This window comes from Spodoptera frugiperda, chromosome 10 (assembly GCF_023101765.2).
Source record: "Spodoptera frugiperda isolate SF20-4 chromosome 10, AGI-APGP_CSIRO_Sfru_2.0, whole genome shotgun sequence".
Classification (NCBI taxonomy): domain Eukaryota; kingdom Metazoa; phylum Arthropoda; class Insecta; order Lepidoptera; family Noctuidae; genus Spodoptera; species Spodoptera frugiperda.
In genome coordinates, this window is record NC_064221.1 from 7,665,831 (window position 1) to 7,683,883 (window position 18,053).

At 35.2% G+C, this 18,053-nt stretch overlaps 4 protein-coding genes across 5 annotated transcripts in view; 2 read left to right on the plus strand and 2 right to left on the minus strand.

The window, feature by feature from the left end:
• The first annotated feature begins 2,002 nt into the window (after positions 1-2,002).
• On the plus strand, positions 2,003-5,854 carry LOC118277630 (stress-associated endoplasmic reticulum protein 2). Its single transcript, XM_035596515.2, has 3 exons — positions 2,003-2,162; positions 3,846-3,959; positions 4,973-5,854. The coding sequence occupies exons 2-3, from the start codon at positions 3,873-3,875 to the stop codon at positions 5,078-5,080; spliced, it is 195 nt and encodes a 64-aa protein (XP_035452408.1). The 5' UTR covers positions 2,003-2,162; positions 3,846-3,872; the 3' UTR covers positions 5,081-5,854.
• A 1,021-nt stretch (positions 5,855-6,875) lies between these two features.
• Positions 6,876-18,053, minus strand: part of LOC118277601 (uncharacterized) — a 131,542-nt gene continuing 120,364 nt past the window's right edge. For both annotated transcript variants that reach the window (XM_050696514.1, XM_050696513.1), the window contains exons 5-6: positions 11,253-11,478; positions 6,876-11,163 (exon numbers count right to left, since the gene is read on the minus strand). In XM_050696514.1, the coding sequence (XP_050552471.1) occupies positions 8,951-11,163; positions 11,253-11,478 (2,439 nt within the window). In that variant the 3' untranslated portion in view covers positions 6,876-8,950. The remainder of the gene's footprint in view (positions 11,164-11,252; positions 11,479-18,053) is intronic.
• Positions 14,013-15,193, minus strand: LOC118277627 (uncharacterized). The gene has a single exon (XM_035596512.2). The coding sequence runs from the start codon at positions 15,129-15,131 to the stop codon at positions 14,403-14,405; it is 729 nt and encodes a 242-aa protein (XP_035452405.1). The 5' UTR covers positions 15,132-15,193; the 3' UTR covers positions 14,013-14,402.
• Positions 15,556-16,886, plus strand: LOC118277620 (uncharacterized). Its single transcript, XM_035596505.2, has one exon. The coding sequence runs from the start codon at positions 15,652-15,654 to the stop codon at positions 16,606-16,608; it is 957 nt and encodes a 318-aa protein (XP_035452398.2). The 5' UTR covers positions 15,556-15,651; the 3' UTR covers positions 16,609-16,886.

Consider the following 18,053-nt stretch of genomic DNA (forward strand, 5'->3'; position numbering starts at 1 on the left):
ACTACTGCTGCAACGTATCTATTTAGTTAGATATAAGAAACATTATTTACTTTGATTATTACATAATTATATTATTCAATAGGCTCACCACCTATCCACAAGGGACTTACAACATAAATTGAGAAAAGTGGCTGTACTTTGTACAGGGACATTACGTGCCATAATGTGCACCTTTGCCTACCACTTCGGGGATAAAAGACGTGACGATATTATATAAAGTAATTTTAAAACCAACTTGAGATAATGAATGTCTAATCTTACCTAGACAGAGCTATGCCTAGGTCTAGATTTACTCAGCGGGTATTGTATGAACTAATTAGTAATTAACTTGTAATTAGACGAGACACTCGACGCTCGGCATCATAGCTACTTATAGTTGGGTAATTAATTAGCTCTGCCTACCCTCTAATGAACGACTTAATGATAATGTCTAATGTCTAATAAGTTTACGTACGTAGGTACTGTCTTGTGTAGGTAACACGGTTATGTTTTATAATTAGGTATTTTGGTCTACCTACTTAGGTACAGAGGATGCTTGACTATTTTTACCAATTACCTAAGTACTCTCTTAACTTATAACTAGGTATTCGTAAAAGTTACTTAGTTTGATGTAGCACCTAAAACGAGTTCCTTAAAATGTAGGAGAAGTTGATGAAAACGGGTGTTATAGAAATAAAGACAATTTCGTTATCCGACTCTGTTGTTGCGAGTAGTAGCATAAGTAAAAGCAACTGCCACGGAATTGATTCGAATCCCGTTTCGGGCAAAAAAAATTCTCGGTGTATTATCGACAATATATAAAGTTGTATTGTGGCATTAGCCATCAATTTGATAATTATTCATGTTGTACCTATCGATTACAAATTATTTTAATTATTGTAACCAAAAAGAAATTATGAGAAATCGCAAGTTCCAAAGCTAAAATAAAACAACACAAAAATACCGCAGCATTATTAACATCTTGTTCAAAAAAGGAACATCACACAACTATTGTATAGTACGAACCGTTTCCTACAATTTATTGACGTTCTCCCTTCGACATTCAAATTCAAATGGATTCTATCCGTAGGCGTAGCGGTTTGAGGCGTTGTCTAAACCGACCAATCACAGCGAAAGGATCACCCTCCAAGGATAACGCTGTATTGTGATTGGTTAATTTGCTGACACCTGATAGTGATGTCCTGGGGAGCCCTTGTCAGTTGTCTCTGTCTGTTGTAGTGCTGAGTTGAGCCTACTCGTCTGCGTTCTGCTTTTTATTATTATAATTTATGAACAATTCTGCCGTAGGTGGAGGGATGGTTGGTAATGTAATTTCTAATTGAATTGACTGGAGGATAAGCTAAGCATATAGGTACTTATTTCGTAATAAAACAGTCATAAAATGGAAATATAACTTATCGGTTTACGACGAAATTAAAGCTATGAATTTGGTTTTTATTTTACAGATTCTGTCGACTGTTAGCTATTTGGCTAATAAGTTAGGCCTGTTATATATACATAGTTTACCTACTTTTAAATACTTTTTATACATATACATTTTTGTTTATACCTGCTCAGTAATTACTTACGGACCTATTTTACATTAAGCAGGGCTATCACTTTAACAAACAAACGTAGATAATAGAAGTAATAATTTCGTTATTTCTATTTGCTACGAAATAGGTGCTACGAGAAATAAAGAAATCATTTGCTGTCCTCTAGCGGCTACGAAGGTAACTTAACATTTTACAGTGACATCTATTGGTATAATTGTAAACTACAAAACAGCGCCGTCTTGTATATGTTAGCAGTACTAATTGGAATTCAAGCTGACTACGTGGTTTTACTACCCGACGCTAGATGGCAGTAAATGCATTGTGAAAAAGTCGATTTGATTTTTGTTTATTAATAATGTTGTTGTGTTTCATTTATTTCGTCTTATTTATGAGTTAAATCCTATTTTGTTAATAATTCAATGTAAGTCAGTGTAGCAAAAAAGTATCAATACTGATGTGTTTATTAAATTTTTTGTTATTGTAACATTAACTGACGCGTGTCTGGTACATGCGCAATAAAACTTGCTTGTACTGACGCGTTTGACATTTCTGTCATTTCACTTTTACATACGTGTCAAGCGAACTTGCGCGTTTGGCTTTCGCAGCCTTTAATTTTAGGAATTAATTGTGAGTAAAAATTTATATATGTTATAATTCACTTGTTAATATACTCTTAGGACTGTTGTGTATAGTTTGTGTGTCATTTTTCATATAAAAACTGTAGTTTAAGTTGTAAGTTAAGTCGGCCTGTTTACACTCTAGCTTCGTTACGTGTATGTAAAAACATTTTACTTGATAACAACGCCTGATTTAGTGTGTAATTCATGTTAATACCGTGCCAAAACCTCGTTACTTTATAAATTACGCTTTTGGTGACAATATTTTCACTAGAAAACAGTTTTTGTGCACTTTACGTGGTCTCCAGCTGTTCATGATCGAAGTGATTGTGTTTTCTCATTTAATCCATTGATTTCGAGAAGTTTTAAGCCAATTGCGACGTAAATAAAAGGTGAAACTTCGTAGATTAGCGGAGATTAACTTACTGACCTTCGTTGCGCTGTTTTAATTGAGAATTTTATCATTAAGTAGGTGATTAGACTATTGTTTTTGATAGATAATATTTCTTTAACTGGACACGTATTCAGCGTGGAAAGCTGGTCAATTTGGTATTACTAATAACGTAAACGCGCACGTTAATGTTGTGACGTGTATTTTTGTGTTAAATTCACAGTTATTTTGTGAGATATTCTGTGCCACATACCAGGGCAACAACAGTTAGGAGTGTTGACATATTTTACTAGTAATCAAGTTGTAGGAAGTGTTTTCTCACTTGTTAAGGTAATGTTTAAAGTAAATATAACAGAAAAAGAGGTATTTTGATTATTCTCATTTATTTAATAAAATTCTACACAAGTTTGCATATTTTGGAAGGTTCTAGAAACTATGAAGTGACTGTAAATTCATTTGTATTTAACTTGTTAATAAGAGGAAACTGTCGATCAAAAATAAACAAAGCCTTTTATTGCAATGGTTCTTAGTAAATTAAAAGAAGGGTAATTACAAATTACCTCATTCAGTAAATGATTTATAATTATAACAGATTAACTTTGTTTTTAATGCAGTCAAACTGCATGTCGAGTAATGTTTTAATTGCTAACTATGCTAATTTAATGTAATTAATTCATAACTACTTAATACATCATCATTTTAGTGAAAGTGAAGTTGTCATGCAAAATCTGGAAATGAACTGTTATTATTTTATATTTCATTTACAGAGCTAGAGAACTTAATTCATACTAGATATTATTGACGAGTCTTATGTATACTAATTCAACTGGCAAAATATAAACAATTTTTTATACATATTTTGATTATAAAAATGTAAAGGTATTTGTCATTTCGTGAGTTGTATAGGACCCACTTTTATGTGCTGTTTCTTACTAGAACATGTTGAATTCTTGCATCAAAACATGAACAGAACTTATTGGAAACATAGATTGGTTTACAAATTGTAGGGCCTTTTCCGCAATGTCTAATAAGTCTCTTTTAGTCTAACTGGAAAAGTAATTAATTTCAATTAATCATTAATTAGGCACTTTTCAAACTTCAAATTTATTTGTGTGTCATTCTGTCTGTCAGTGAAGCGATGTGCTAATTTCAAAGTGTAGCTTCAAACGGAGAAAATAATTTTATGTATTTTCTTACTCATAACTCATCCTTTTATGTAATGTAACTATAAACTAATAGACTAGTAATATATAATTAATATTCATTGCATATTGTACTAAAATAATATTCTTTTGTTCACAGGACAAATATATCTGCTAATCATTTAAAATGGCCCCCAAACAGAGGATGCGTATCGCCAACGAGATTGCCAGCAAAAACATTACCATGAGGGGTAATGTGCCCAAGACTACCAAGGTAACATGAAGTTTGAAGAGTTCTTTAGTCTTAATTTATAATAATGTATTATGTTTATTTGTCTCTTGTGTGTGGTTGAGAGGTCATTAACCTCAGTGCAGAAAACAAGTCTGTTGATCCAGTGACACAAAGAAAGAATTAAATATTTTATGTTTTAAAATTCACTAAAACAACTTATTTTTATAGCAAAACTTTCATGACAAAATTGAATAAGTTCATTTTTTTTATATTGGTAAAACTAATCTTCAGGATAATAGCTAAAGTACAATTCTAAATCTTAAATAAGTGAATGTAAAGTCTTATTTACCATAACGGTTAGATTTGTAAAGTGATTATCTAACGTTACTTTATTGCATGAGTAACTTCAAAAGTGAAAGTTCTTCTGAATACACTTGTATTCTACAAGTTAATGAAAATGTCTTACTACCGCATTCAGTCATTTAATGAGTTTTTATTAATTTTAGTATTCCATAGTAACGATTTTGTTTTGAAAACAATTGCTAAGGGCTGAGCTAGATTAATACGGGGCTGTTGCTCCGGCTGGAAAAGTAAGAGTAGGAATGGGGTGGTTATTATAAGTCTGATTCCCTCTTGTCTCGCCCAAGACGGGAGGCCCCGGACGACTATCCCGCCCTCATATATAATAGCTCACATAGTTGAGGCCCATAGCTCAACACTAGACTAGACACGGACTCTCGATACGTTAAAAAATATATTGTATATTTGTAAACTTGGAATGTAGTACGATGTGGCGAAACATTCCAACTTAATCTGCGTGCAACTTCTCGCGTGAAATGAATTATGTACAGTGTTTGTGTTGAATATTTAAAATAAATGAGCTATTCAATAGTTTTCATAGCGATATTGAAATAGAAAGACCAAATATACACCAAAAGGAATAATGCTGAATTCAAGTTTCGTTTTTGGCATTTGGTGCAGCTGTTTAGTAGTTAGGCACTTACATACAGGTTGGTGAGTCATGTTTATTAATAAAATACTTTTGTTTGTTGCAGGAAAAGGACGACCAATACCCCGTCGCGCCCTGGCTGCTCGCTCTCTTCATATTCGTAGTATGCGGCTCAGCAGTTTTCCAAATAATCCAATCTATAAGACTCGCCTAGATCGCCCTTGTGATTCCCCACCCTTGACTGAATACCTAACCATTGTGGCTTGAAAAGTTTCCTACAGGCTTTTAACTTCTACTCACATCTGAAGGCCTAGTACTTTTTTTGTCTCACCTCGAGATTTAAACACCTTCAACGAAACTGGCTTTAAAGAAAGCTTAGTGAAATGTTCTATGCGTTTCTGGTCGCCTGGTATCATAAAGGTGTATATTGAAACAAGTTGTTTCGTTTCTAAGCTGTCTACCAAGTTTTCACGAAACCCTTCAAGCCACGAGTCCCCGTAGTAAATTACAATAAATTTTATAAATATTACACCATGCTAGGAGCTGCTGTTCCAAATCTCCTAATGTGGACGACTGCGCCAACTCTCTATGTAGCTTTCAAAGTTGCAGTACTTTATGTTTAATTATTAAGCGCAGGTTTTAAAAACAATATAATCTCAAGAAAAAAAAAACATAATTGTACGTACTATATTCTTGTATATTGTAAAAAATGAATTTAATATTAAGGTGAATATAAAATCGAGAGCATTTAGATAAAATGTTGTTGAAAATTCATTCCTTTATTCGAGACCGCAAGTGGACTCACGCACAAGCGCGACTGAGGATAGTCGTGATTTTTTTTTTTATTTTTATTCGATTATAGTTCAATTTAATTGTAAAATAAAATTGTTTTATATCCGCGCCACTAACGAAATTATTTGTCGGTACTATTTTTAATTTTAAATGTAATTTATTTGATTAATAAATACAGTATATTTGTCATATTATACACCATGGCTTTTTATTTCTTTTCCAACGGTATAAATGAAAACTAGTCATTTGTCACAGTCATTACTTTACTAATAGAAAAATAATGAATGCTTAAACATTATAACTGAACATAGTGAATGGGTACTTAACAATGTAATAAAAAATATAGGTACACATGCAATTTTATTGTCGTCGGTAGACATTTGTTTTTATGCGAACATTTTAAAAAATACTTATGGCGCATTTACATTAGTCGGTTAGACCGCATCGGCTGCAGGCCATATTCGGTCACCAACTAATATAAACAGGTATTCGTTTGGCCGTATTAATTCGGTTTCTGTGAAACCGAATGCGGCCGCCGCCTTCGGTGACCGACCTAATGTAAACGCCCCATTATTTTATTGAAAGTCTTGTTAGTACCCGGTACATGTAGGGGGTTCCGTACTATCGATAGCATCGCATTGAGCTGCGCATCTTCCTTGCACAGCTACATATCTTAGTACCAGTGGAAAGGGTCGCATAGTTTCACAGCTTACCTATTACATCTTCGTAGCATAAGTACATAGAACATCTCTGGTGGAAAAGAACCCTTAGACTTGATCTGGAGTTGCGGACTACCTAGCGGGTTAACCGGGGCTCCGGCTCGAAAAGCAGGAGTAGGAACGGGGTGGTTTTTAGTCAGAAAGATTTTGACACTATCTCTCGCCTAGCACAAGGCGAGACAAGCCATTGGATGATTTTCCCCTCTTTAAAAAAAAGACTTCATAGATAGCGTTTATGCGGGAAAAATGTACCTAATAGATGACCACGTGTCATTTGTTTTATCAGTGATCTGGCAATGTTTTTCTAAAGACACTGTTTCAATGGCACCACATACATTGAAACAGTTTGCGTCACGTATTTACACACGTGGTGCTCTACTTATCGCAAAACATTTTAAATTAGCTACCAACAACCGATTACAGACGCTACTGATTAAAAACTACGTAAGTATATATAAGAGCACACGTTTACGACTTTTTCCACAATAAAACGACAGATTTATTTCGATAATTATTTTGTATAATTTCGCAAAACATTTAAATTTTACATTTTTCGTTGAGAGCACATTTCGATTCAATATAATACAATGTTATTAAAACTATATAATACAAACGCTTTTTACAATTATGTCATGTCATATATGGTACTTATACCATAATAATTACGTCGATTATACCACTACCAAAAGAGAACGGGTTCTATACATTCAATGCTTGTATTTTAAGTCCAATAGCGCTTACTTCTGGCTGCGGTGAGTAGCGGAACTAAGTTTATAAATGTGACAAAATTAATGTTCAAATGAAAATTCTAACATTTCATATCGTAAAAAATCATTCAAATAATACCTGCTATGTACTAGCTTTTTAAATCACTTTATAAAACTGATAAACCTATGTAATTTATATATTACTTCGATCTGTTTAGTTCCGCTATTCACTACTAGATGTCCGTACTTAGGTAAATGAATATTATTACAATAATAAATTTTACATGGTCTGACTCAAAATATTTTTGGTAGTGGCACAATCATTATCTAGCATTCTAGACTTAATTGAGCACCCTATAGCACCAATTGTGATGAAATTATAATGTGAAAAAAAAAACAGTCTGTTGATGTATAATTTTAGTTTTTGTGATACAATTTTTGATTTTTTTTCTTTTATTTAATTAGTGTTTTGCAAAGAATATAAGATAGCATAATATGATATAAGAAAGTGATTGTGATTTTAGTAATTTCTAGATAGAAGATACCTAAATTAGTGCGTAGTATTTAACGGAAGAGATAAATTAAATACCTACAATACGATAATACCTATTAGTGTTTTGATTGAGATTACCACAAGGTAATTAAAATAATTAACTACATTTTTTGTCATTTTCCGTTGTCAAAAAGAGCCTTAATCGAAAATGTCTGTATATAATTTAACTCAGGGACAATTTTTTTAAACATTTTACATTTATTGTGAGATATATGTCCGAATACTCAAACGCTTCTCAATTTTAAGACGCTCTCAAAACAAGTTCTGACTCTATCATTTTTTAATAAAATGACAGAGATAGCACGATATTTAAGGGCATTACAGTATTCGGGCGATAGGTAGGTACCTACTTACATTACTTATTACTTTTTGTTATCAAAAATCGTATCACAAAACCAGAATCACTTGCACTGCCACTAAACATAAACTCAGAGAAATTAGTAGGTGCTATAAAAAGTTACGTAACAATACAGGTAGTGCATATTTTACAAATATTATTTATTATTGGTACACTCCGTGTCAAAATAAGTATACACCTTTATTCAATAATAATAATGATAAATTAAAAACTAATTTTTACATGTGTTTTTTTATCACCCCATATTCTTGTACCTATAAAATTTTTACAACGTTTTTTTTATGATTTATTTTGATAGGAGACTAGGTAAATTGTCTGTTATTAATTGTTTTTTTTTAAGCCGTCTAATTTTGATTGTAGCTAAAATTAAATTTTAGGTAAGGATTCCAAAAGGTTTCAAGCCAGCCTAAACCTCAACTCAACTGAAGAAAAGGCTTAACATAAAACTCTTTTTTAATCATATTTTAATAGGAAGAGTCATAAGTTTTGATTATCTGCTCTTATTAATAAGACAATAGGACAAAATACAGCTGATTTTACTTTACCTAAATATCTGTAGCGACGGCAGCATCTAGATAATGTATAGTAAGCTAACATTGAGTACACATTTCTTTGGTAAAATGTGTCAGTCTAGGTACATCCTGAAGTTTCCAAAGTAAAATAATCTGATTAAGTTACCACGGTGATACAAGTCCAATTAACATTACATCTAGTATATGCCACTTCTTCACTGGTTGTAATCACATAATTAAAAAATTCTCTCTAATTGACTTAAGTACTGATAATATAAAGCATTTATACATTGAAAAAAGCTTAAAACTAAAGTCGGCATCACATCTCAGGTGACTTTTGAAGCGGGAACATTATGTTGTAAGTTATATTTTTATTGGTACATCAAAAATATGACTACAAGACACTATTTGTGGCCGCAAGTGTAACTAAACTAGTACTAAAACTATTTTAAAGTATCATAGATGGCTTCGTTGGGATATGTACCATTCAAATGTATACTGTTGCTAAAACTTAAAGAATTATCTTTACTTAAACAGATTTCAGTTTTCTCTATATTATTGTGATCGTTGTGGTTCGGATATTCGTCCATGTTACTTGTGATTTCTAATCTGATCGCGTGGATTTTATTATCTGACTTGTTCTTATCTCGTTCCCATGAATCGATGATGGACACATCGTTCTTACTTCCCATATCGTCGATATCACTTGATGTAATACTAGAATTGTCCAAATCGAAATCTGTAGTTTTTTCTATAACGACTACTTCTATATGTCTGAATGGATTTTCTTGGTTTTCTATCATCTGTCTCGCTCGCTCATCGTTTCTAATAATTACTTCTTTCTTGACGTTGCAGATGACTGGGTCTGTTGCCAGTACATCGATGTTGTTGTCATAATTTTCCTCGTCACTAGTTTTGTTGCCGTTGGGAGTACAAATCTCTGCGTAAATATTATCAGAGCTCGCGTCTGATTCTACTTTTTCTTCCTCCACATGAACAGCGTCTGCTACTTGCCCGTACGGTAGATCTTCAATGACTGGTAGCTTTCGTTTCTGTATAGATGATATAGATCTGCGGATTTTAACTTGAGTCTGTGGTTCCTCTTCTGAAATATCGATCGCTGTGATATCTTCTTCAATTTCAGACTTAGGAGTTGGGGCTCTAGGTTTGTCGATTTTCTTCCTGAAGTTAACAATTTTCTCGCTATCTGCTGACCGTTCGGTTTTAGTTGGCATACTGTTACTGTTGCTACCTTCCTTCTTGTCACTAGCCTTCTTAGGATGAAGGAGATTTGACGTTGATTTGCTTAGTACTCTCTTAGTTTTCACGTGAAACTCGGAGCAAAGTTTTTCCGTAATGAACGAGTGTTGTTTGTAATTTATTTCGAAATCGCTGTCATTATACAGAGACCCGACGCCAAACATGTTGATTTCTTCACAGCTTTGTATCTGGTTGTAGGACTCGGACTTGACCATGGCTTTTTCTGGTATCAGATCTGGCTGTATCCTCTGTCTCCTCTCGAGATTCGTTGATGATTTTGTGGCTGAAGATTTTTTGAGCATATTTTCATCTAAGCTCTTAAGCTTCCTTCCTGAGCTAGCATCACTTTCCATAGAACCGCAGTAGTTGATTTGATCGACGCTGAGGTTTTTGCGGCCGTGCTTCATGTTGATACCGCTATCGTCTTCCGTATATGAATTGTCCGGCATTCCAGTTTGTACAGAGACTGACTTTGTTAATACCGGCTTCTTGTGATTAGAACTGCATTGGCTCGTGCCCATATCTGATGATGATGTTGTTAAACTCTTGTATGAATGGCTCTTTTCAGCCGTGCCGTCGTTTTTCCTTGTACAGCCGAATCTATCTTCAATTAATTTAGCCATATCTTGGTACCGTTCTATGGAACTATGCTTCTCGCCTAGAGGATCAAACGGATCTTTGACATCTCGTAATTTCTCACTATTTTCAATAGCTGTTATCTTTTCGTCGGTAAGCTTCTCCGTGCTCCTTAGAAGTTTTAAGTTTTTAAACCATTTGTTCTTTTTATGTCCAGAATCTTCCCTAAACACTTGCATTTTATCGCTAGAAAACTGTTCCTGTTCAATCTTTTCATCAGCTTTATCATCCTTTCCCTCGTCGTCGCTGTAAACGTCGTAGTTCATGTGCTCAAGTTCGTTTTTACTTAAAAATATAATAGAGCCCTCGGTTTCGTCCGGAATATCTTTCAATACCTTTTCGCTTTTGCCGAATAGCCTTGATGTATCAATCTTAAGACCTTGTAGAGTGAATTTTCTTTCTTTTTCAAACTTGACAGGTTCGTGGTCTTCTCTGATGAGGTCTTCGGCCGTCTTTGCTTTCCCGACCACTGTTGAGTTGGCGTAAGAAATCTGCCTGATCCAGTTGTCAACATTGAGTTGACAGAAGGTTAGAGCTTTTTGAAGGCGTGCGGAGAGGAACATTCGTTTCTCGTTTTCGAAACCGAGCTGCGTGCGTCTCACTTTGATGGTGCTGTTGAGGGGAAGCAGTTGTAGAGTTTCCTTAGCGTGGTAGCGAGGGTCCACCTGCTTGCTCGGGCTCGAGGGCATCGATCCGTACTCCGGGAGGGTGCACATCACGAGAACTGGTTCTGTTACCGCCGCCCGCAGTAGAAGGTCATCTGGAATTAGAAACAATACATATTTAGTACTTATTTTCACAACATCACCAAACTTTACATTTCTCATTAATAAATAATTATGTCCTCACCTCCAACATCATGTGCCATCTCGATCGGCACGGTCCCTGCCAACAGGCGCACCCTGGTCGGCAGCCGCCATATGCTGAGCAAGTGCGGTAGGCGGTGCGCCCGCGCAGCCACGTCGGGAGCCACCTCCCCGCGTCCCTCCACCGCGGGCTCCCACTCCGCCGGCGACAGCTCCTCCGGGCATACCTCGTATAGTTCTCCTTTAGTATTGATAGGCACGAAGAGCTCCTGTAAAAATATGTTTGCCTGGTAAGTCTAATGAAGAGTCACCTCAAACTCACTACAAAAGAGGGGTTTGCTATAATCTCCTCCCTTTCCAATTAGGTAGAAGATCGTATACCTAGAGATGAAAATTTCAAATTGACAATTTATGTTATAATATTTTTAGTTACAAAAAAAAATATGTTCAATTTGAACTGAAAACTGGATAATCCCCTCACGTTAAGGGTCATTCACTTAAAAAAGGTAACTGGGAACATTGGCATTATTGAGACCAGCAATATCGTTCCTTGTAAAGCAACTAGCTTATTGTGTGCGTGTTTTATTCCTCTCCATTTATTTTAATGTATTCTCTGTCACGACACGCGTTATTGTTTATGCTTTTGCACATACCAATATGGCGGGACTTGACACAGGCATGTGCGTCTGCTATTACCGTTTGTGGAGAAAACATTTAATCGTCTATTTGTATTAGTCTCCTGTTAATCTTAAATAGGTACGCTATTTAAAATAATTAACCCGTCCATAAAATACTTTGTGAAACCTTTCGAACGGAACATCAATTCAATATGTATTATAATAATGTTCTCAGATATTAGTTACTGCTACTCGTCAACAGATGGCGATATAATCAAAAGATAGACATTAGACACAAATGGTTTGCAAAACAACAGTATCTTTTAAATCTATTTAGTGATTAGTCAACAAAATGTTAATGATAGTTTATGCAAATTTTTAATTAAGCTTTCTTGTCTTTTAAAACCAGTTGAAGGAGCATAAATCACTTGATTATCAATTGTTATTTACGATGGCTTAAGAGTCTGTACCTAGCTTGCAACGTAGGTAATAATAGCAACCTAGATAAAAACTAGGCTTCATCAAACACAATGGTGCAATTTTAGTCTATCTAGATTTAAATACGGGTTATTACTTAATCGATACTGGCTGAATGTTAGGTGCGATCCTGTCCATTGTGTGGTAAAAAGTTTAGCGATTGTCTATTGCACTTTGCGCGGGCTGTCAAACTTGTTAGGTTATTACGTAGCTGCATTAACATTTTTATTAATTTAGGTTCGGTAATACATGCGACAATACAATAAACTATGTTCTGTTATTGAGTAATGCGTGTTCATATTTATTGTTTCTTTTAATGTTGAAATATATAATGTTTTATGGCGTCTAGTTCACAACATGTTACGTTTAATTCGAGTTTCCTTGTCGCGTGTTATTCGAATGATTGCGTTAACTACTCAGCAAGAGGTCTTAAGCTTTTTCATGGTTTTGCCTAGTCTAAACTATTCCTTAGGCATGACATAGTTAGACTCTTGAAACAGGTAGTAGAAATATTAATGGCGGGTTAGTATATTTACTTTTTCTAAAAATTATCTGTGCAATATAGAGACGTACCTAAATAGTCATCCTTTTTTTTGAGAAGCAAAATCGTCTATATCTTTCCTAATTAAAAAACGTCACGGGTTACTCATGTACTAAATGGAGAAAAGCTCTACTAGTTTCGAGTCACAGAGGGACTCTTCTACATGAGCAGCATGCACTGACGCGGCGACGTCGCGAAGCCTACCTTGGGCGAGGCGAGAGTGAGTGTCAGACTATTACTGACTAAAAACCACTCTGTTTTTACTTCTGCTTTGAGCCAAATCCCCGGTAACCAGTCAGGCTGACCGCAGCTTCGGGGTAAATTGTCCAATTTACCTAGAAGCTAGTAGGTATTGTCATAGTAGGTTAGGGTGACCCCTAACCTATCCTTTCAGTATTCTACTTCATTTAAAGCATTAACTGCACAAAAGAAAACTGTTGAAGGCAAATGCTCCGCTAAGCGTCGTCGGTCACCATTATCCGACGTGGCGGCAATAGTGTTAAGTAATTAAAAAAAAAACGTATATTGGTAAATAATCGTTAATATCACGATATTGACACTAATAGCAATACTAGTGTCAGTCCATTAAACACACATTAAAAAATGAAACATGTTAGTGCAAGCCTCATTGACTTTATCGAACGAAAGATTATATAATAACGAGAATATTAATTTGACGTACATCGACGATAAATAATATTAATGACCAACAATGAAGTAATATAATCTATCGAATCTATGTGCCGATAGGCAGAACAGGTTGTTGTCATAACTCCGAATAAAGTAACACATTATTATGCTAATCTGTGGTCATTTCGCGCTCAGGTAGCTGTCACTTGTTTTGACAGAATGAACTGGTTCGCTTTTTTAATCTGTCACACTTTTTGAGTTCACGCTCGCACGTGGAGAATAGGTATTAATTTTGTTCATTGCGTAGTTACATAGTGTACCTATATAATATGTAATGGAATCTCAAGCTAAATCGCCGAATTTATGAAGATAGTAGCCATTTCTAATTTCCAAATTCATTGAAACCTTAAAAGATCTGAAACCATGGAATCTTAATAAAAGGCTGGATTTGTTTTTCTATTGAACAACAGATGGCGTTGTGACATTTCAGTGTAAAGAAAAACATATAAAAGTACTTGAATAAAGTAAATATTTATTCTTGTAACATAACCTAAATGATAAATGAAAAACGAATGCATGTCACACAACTTAACAGTTAAGAACATGCACTTTTACCACGAAAAAGAAACTTAAAAATTTAATTAACATCTTAAAGTAAACTTAAAAAGAACTTTCTCGTAAGTTTAAGATAAGAATACAAATCTAAGCAAATTGTCATTAAGCTAAATTGAGTACTTAAAACAAACTATCAAAGCAGTTAAAAATAATAACTAACAAACTTTCAAAGAAGTACTAGGACTTCATGCCCAAGAAGATATAAAAAGAGAAATTCTGAAGGCTTCACTTTAAAGTTAAACAGGTCTATCTCAATGCAGTTACAGACAGAACCAGCGAAACCACCACCACGGTACCAGGGCAACAGATCTCATCAGGAACTGTTTCCCAAAATCATGCTTCTCCAATTCGAGCGAAGTTTTTGAATAGACCGTCCGAGTGATGTCATTACTGGATGCAAAGCCGGCGCTACACTGAACTTTCTAAAGTAAACTGCCTTCTCATCTTTTCCACCACATTCGGTCAAATACATCCAATTATTGCTGTGCATTCTTGATATTTTCCTTAATTGGTTACATTTTATGGCAGCCGCGTCAATAGACATCCAAGCACCTATAGCATTTGCTCCGTGAGTATCTAAGTCTGCTATGCCATCGGTAGAGACTATACTACCATCAGTTCTTAGGACAACTAGATGAGGTACACGAGTTATATCGTATAGGTATTTGAGGTATAATATAAGAGGGTCTCCATACATGAGTGTGTACCAATTTGCTTGGTGATCGTAGCTAGTGCACATATCTCTCTGATTGTCATCTAATGGCACATTTATGACTTCTATGGGCGTGTTCTTAAATCGTGCATTTTCGTATATTTCATAGAATTTCAACATGATTTTGTCGCTTCTGTCCTTATTTCTTTGGGAGAAGTATAGGACTACCGTATCCACGCAGTCATTAAACCAGCCGCGCGGTAATGGTATGTACCTGTGATTGTATAAATAAATGCTCGTAAATATGTTTAGAGGGGGCAGGTTCTCCGGGTTTCCTCTATCGGCCATGATTTTGTTAAAATCCATACTTATATTCATCTTGTATTCCATTTTGGATCAAGTTTAAAATGTTATGATTGACGTGAACGGACAATTGCCAATTCCACAGTATTTATATTCATCTATGGTCAATTCCCCTATACTTATTATACTCTTTAGTTGTCAATGACGTGATGTGATTTGCTTTTTTTCTTTTTAGCACTTTGGCACTATAGTAGGTATGCTGGACAGATGTAATCACTTTAGAAGTTGTATTGAGCTTTGAAATTATTATTTTAGAAATAACAGTTTATTGTAACATTTTACGAAGTGTTCAAAACAACGTAGGTAGCGACAGTGAGATACTATCTGCAACACATACACAAATTCAAAAGATTTATAAATAATATCAGCAAAGAGTATATAGAACCAACACAATTTCTACTTGAATTAAATAAAAAAAATATGCTTACATGACATCTTTGACGTTCTATCAAAAAATCTATCATTCCTCTTCTGATTCAAACGACACAACAAAAATCATCAGACATTTTTATTTTTACAAATTAAAATTTAGTAAAAATAATATAAAATGTACCAAGACACACCAAACCCGGACCCGCCTCAAGCCTCACCAGATTCGAAGCAAAAGAATATAGATACATCGAAACTGGTATCGAAATCTACGTACGAAAATTTATACAAAAAACTTAAAGCATACAAGAGTATCTCTAATAGGGACTTTAAAAACGTGTGCAAAAGCATAGTATCGAGCAAGGGTATCTCTGGAAATACATTACAAACCCAGGACAAGCAAACCTCTACCAGGCCGGACAACCCTGAAAACTTCCCTCCATTCAACTGGATCGCCGAAGCCAAGATCTACAACCACAACTACTTGAGGATCCCCGTAGAATGGATCACGTATGGCGTCGATATCATTGTGTTGTATTTCTCCTTGCGTGACACCGACAGGCCTGATAACATCATGGAAAAATTCTATGAGCTGTATGAGAACGCGCGTTACGTCAACCTGCCTATGGAAGTCATCAATGTCCCTATGGATGATAACAAACAGGACGTGTGCATCAGCTACGACGACCAAGCCAACTGGTTCACTCTCATGTTTAACGACCCTCTAATAATCACTCTCCAATACCTGTACGGTATAACCGCTGTCCCTCACCTTGTAGTAATAAAAACTGACGGGAGTGTGGTCTCCTCTCATGGAATATCAGATTTAGATGCGTACGGAAAGAATGCCTTAATTACTTGGATGTCCACGTCATCATTGATTATTAACCCTAAGAGGCTAAGCAAGGAATTGCAAATGTATGGTCCTAACTGGAGATACTTGACTATTGGGTCTGGGGGAGCTCCAAAACGAGATTATAAAAAGAAACATAGGAAGTCGCACACTAAATCGCGACATAGCTCCGTTACTAAGCGTCACGGAACACGGTCTAAGAAAGAGAAAGATCAAGGAGTGCCAATTGAAAAGGTGCCTAGTGTATCAGCAAGCGATAAAAAGGAAGAGACAAAGCAGTAACTTCTTTGATAAACATGTGTTCCTAGTACCTCGTTGATGAAGAAGCTGTGCTAGGGTTATTTTCGTATTTTAGTTAATTTGTAAAACGTTTGTCTATTGGACAACATTTAAAAAATTTTTAGCTCCTTTAAGTATTTAAGATTAATTTACATACATTTGTTTAATAGTGCCTTAATTGTTGTTTAATGTTAATTTGAAAATAATTTTTAATTTAACTTTGTTAGTATCTTAGCTAATTTTAACGTTTGGTATTGCAATAAATTAGTACCTAATTTCAATAGTTTAATTTTTTTCTGAGTATGAACTAACTGGTTGTCCCTTCAAAATGAAAGAATATAGTAGATACTACTTTTTCCCATGCTCAGTTCATAACGAATTTATAATTGACTTGATGCTTATCGCTATTATTGAAAATTTCATAAATGGATATACTGAATAAAACTAAAATAAAAACTCAATCATAAATAGCTTAATTTTATTAAACAACAAGTAACAACTACATTAAAAATAAATACTAATAACTTGAAATGTGAGATGCATAGCGTAACTCCTAATACAAGTCTTAAAAAACTACCTAAAGTAAACATTTTTATAATTAAAGATATTCCTAAAGATAAAAATTATAAATAAACCATGAGAAAAAGTTAAAACCTACCTAAAAAACGAAGACAGTTGTCATTCGTACTAGGAAGACAGATATAGCAAAGAGGTCAAAGTAAACGTTGTAAATGTTAATCAAGTTATGCCTCATTTTTATTCTACAAGACTTATAGCATCAGATGCGCTCGTCGATAATCGTAAAGCTAACCTAACTGACGAGTTCTTGTGGACATCTAAACCTTTCGGCGCAACACTGAACCTTCTTATGTAATACCGTTTCCTAATCCTTCCCTTCAAAGTCATATACCTCCATTTCTGCCCAAACATCCTCTTCACGCGGCTGAAACGCTTCGGAGTTATTGAATTGGCGTGCGGAGACAGCCAAGACATGAGGGCATTCTTGCCATACATTTCCAGATCCATGATTCCATGTTTGCAGACTAATCTGCCGTCAGGTTTTATTACAATGAGATGAGGGACGGAGGTCACTTCGTACATGTAGAGGAGATGGAGGATCAGGGGGTCTCCGTGCATCAAAGTGAACCAATTCGCTTGTTCGTCGTAGCTCATGCACATATCTTCAATTCTCGCGTCCAGAGGTACGTTGATGACTTCTAAAGGCAAGTTCTTAAATCTGGCGTTTTCATACCATTCGTAGAAGTCGTACATGATGCTTTCCTTTTTGTTCCGGCTGTTTAGGGAGAAGTATAGGACGATGATGTCGACTCCCTGCCTGAGCCACTCAACTGGGACCTTTTCATACCGGTGGTTGAACAGTCTGGCGTACCTTAGCCAATCGAAGGGAGGCAGGTTCAATGAGCATCCTTCCATTATCTATGTAACTA

What these genes read in the sequence shown, in the direction of transcription:
- LOC118277630 (XM_035596515.2), top strand. Translation starts at nt 3,873, where the DNA reads ATGGCCCCCAAACAGAGGATGCGTATCGCCAACGAGATTGCCAGCAAA. An exon ending in ATGTGCCCAAGACTACCAAG is followed by an intron (nt 3,960 to 4,972) that starts GTAACATGAAGT and finishes TGTTTGTTGCAG; the next exon opens with GAAAAGGACGACCAATACCC.
- LOC118277627 (XM_035596512.2), bottom strand. Translation starts at nt 15,131, where the DNA reads ATGGAATACAAGATGAATATAAGTATGGATTTTAACAAAATCATGGCC.
- LOC118277620 (XM_035596505.2), top strand. Translation starts at nt 15,652, where the DNA reads ATGTACCAAGACACACCAAACCCGGACCCGCCTCAAGCCTCACCAGAT.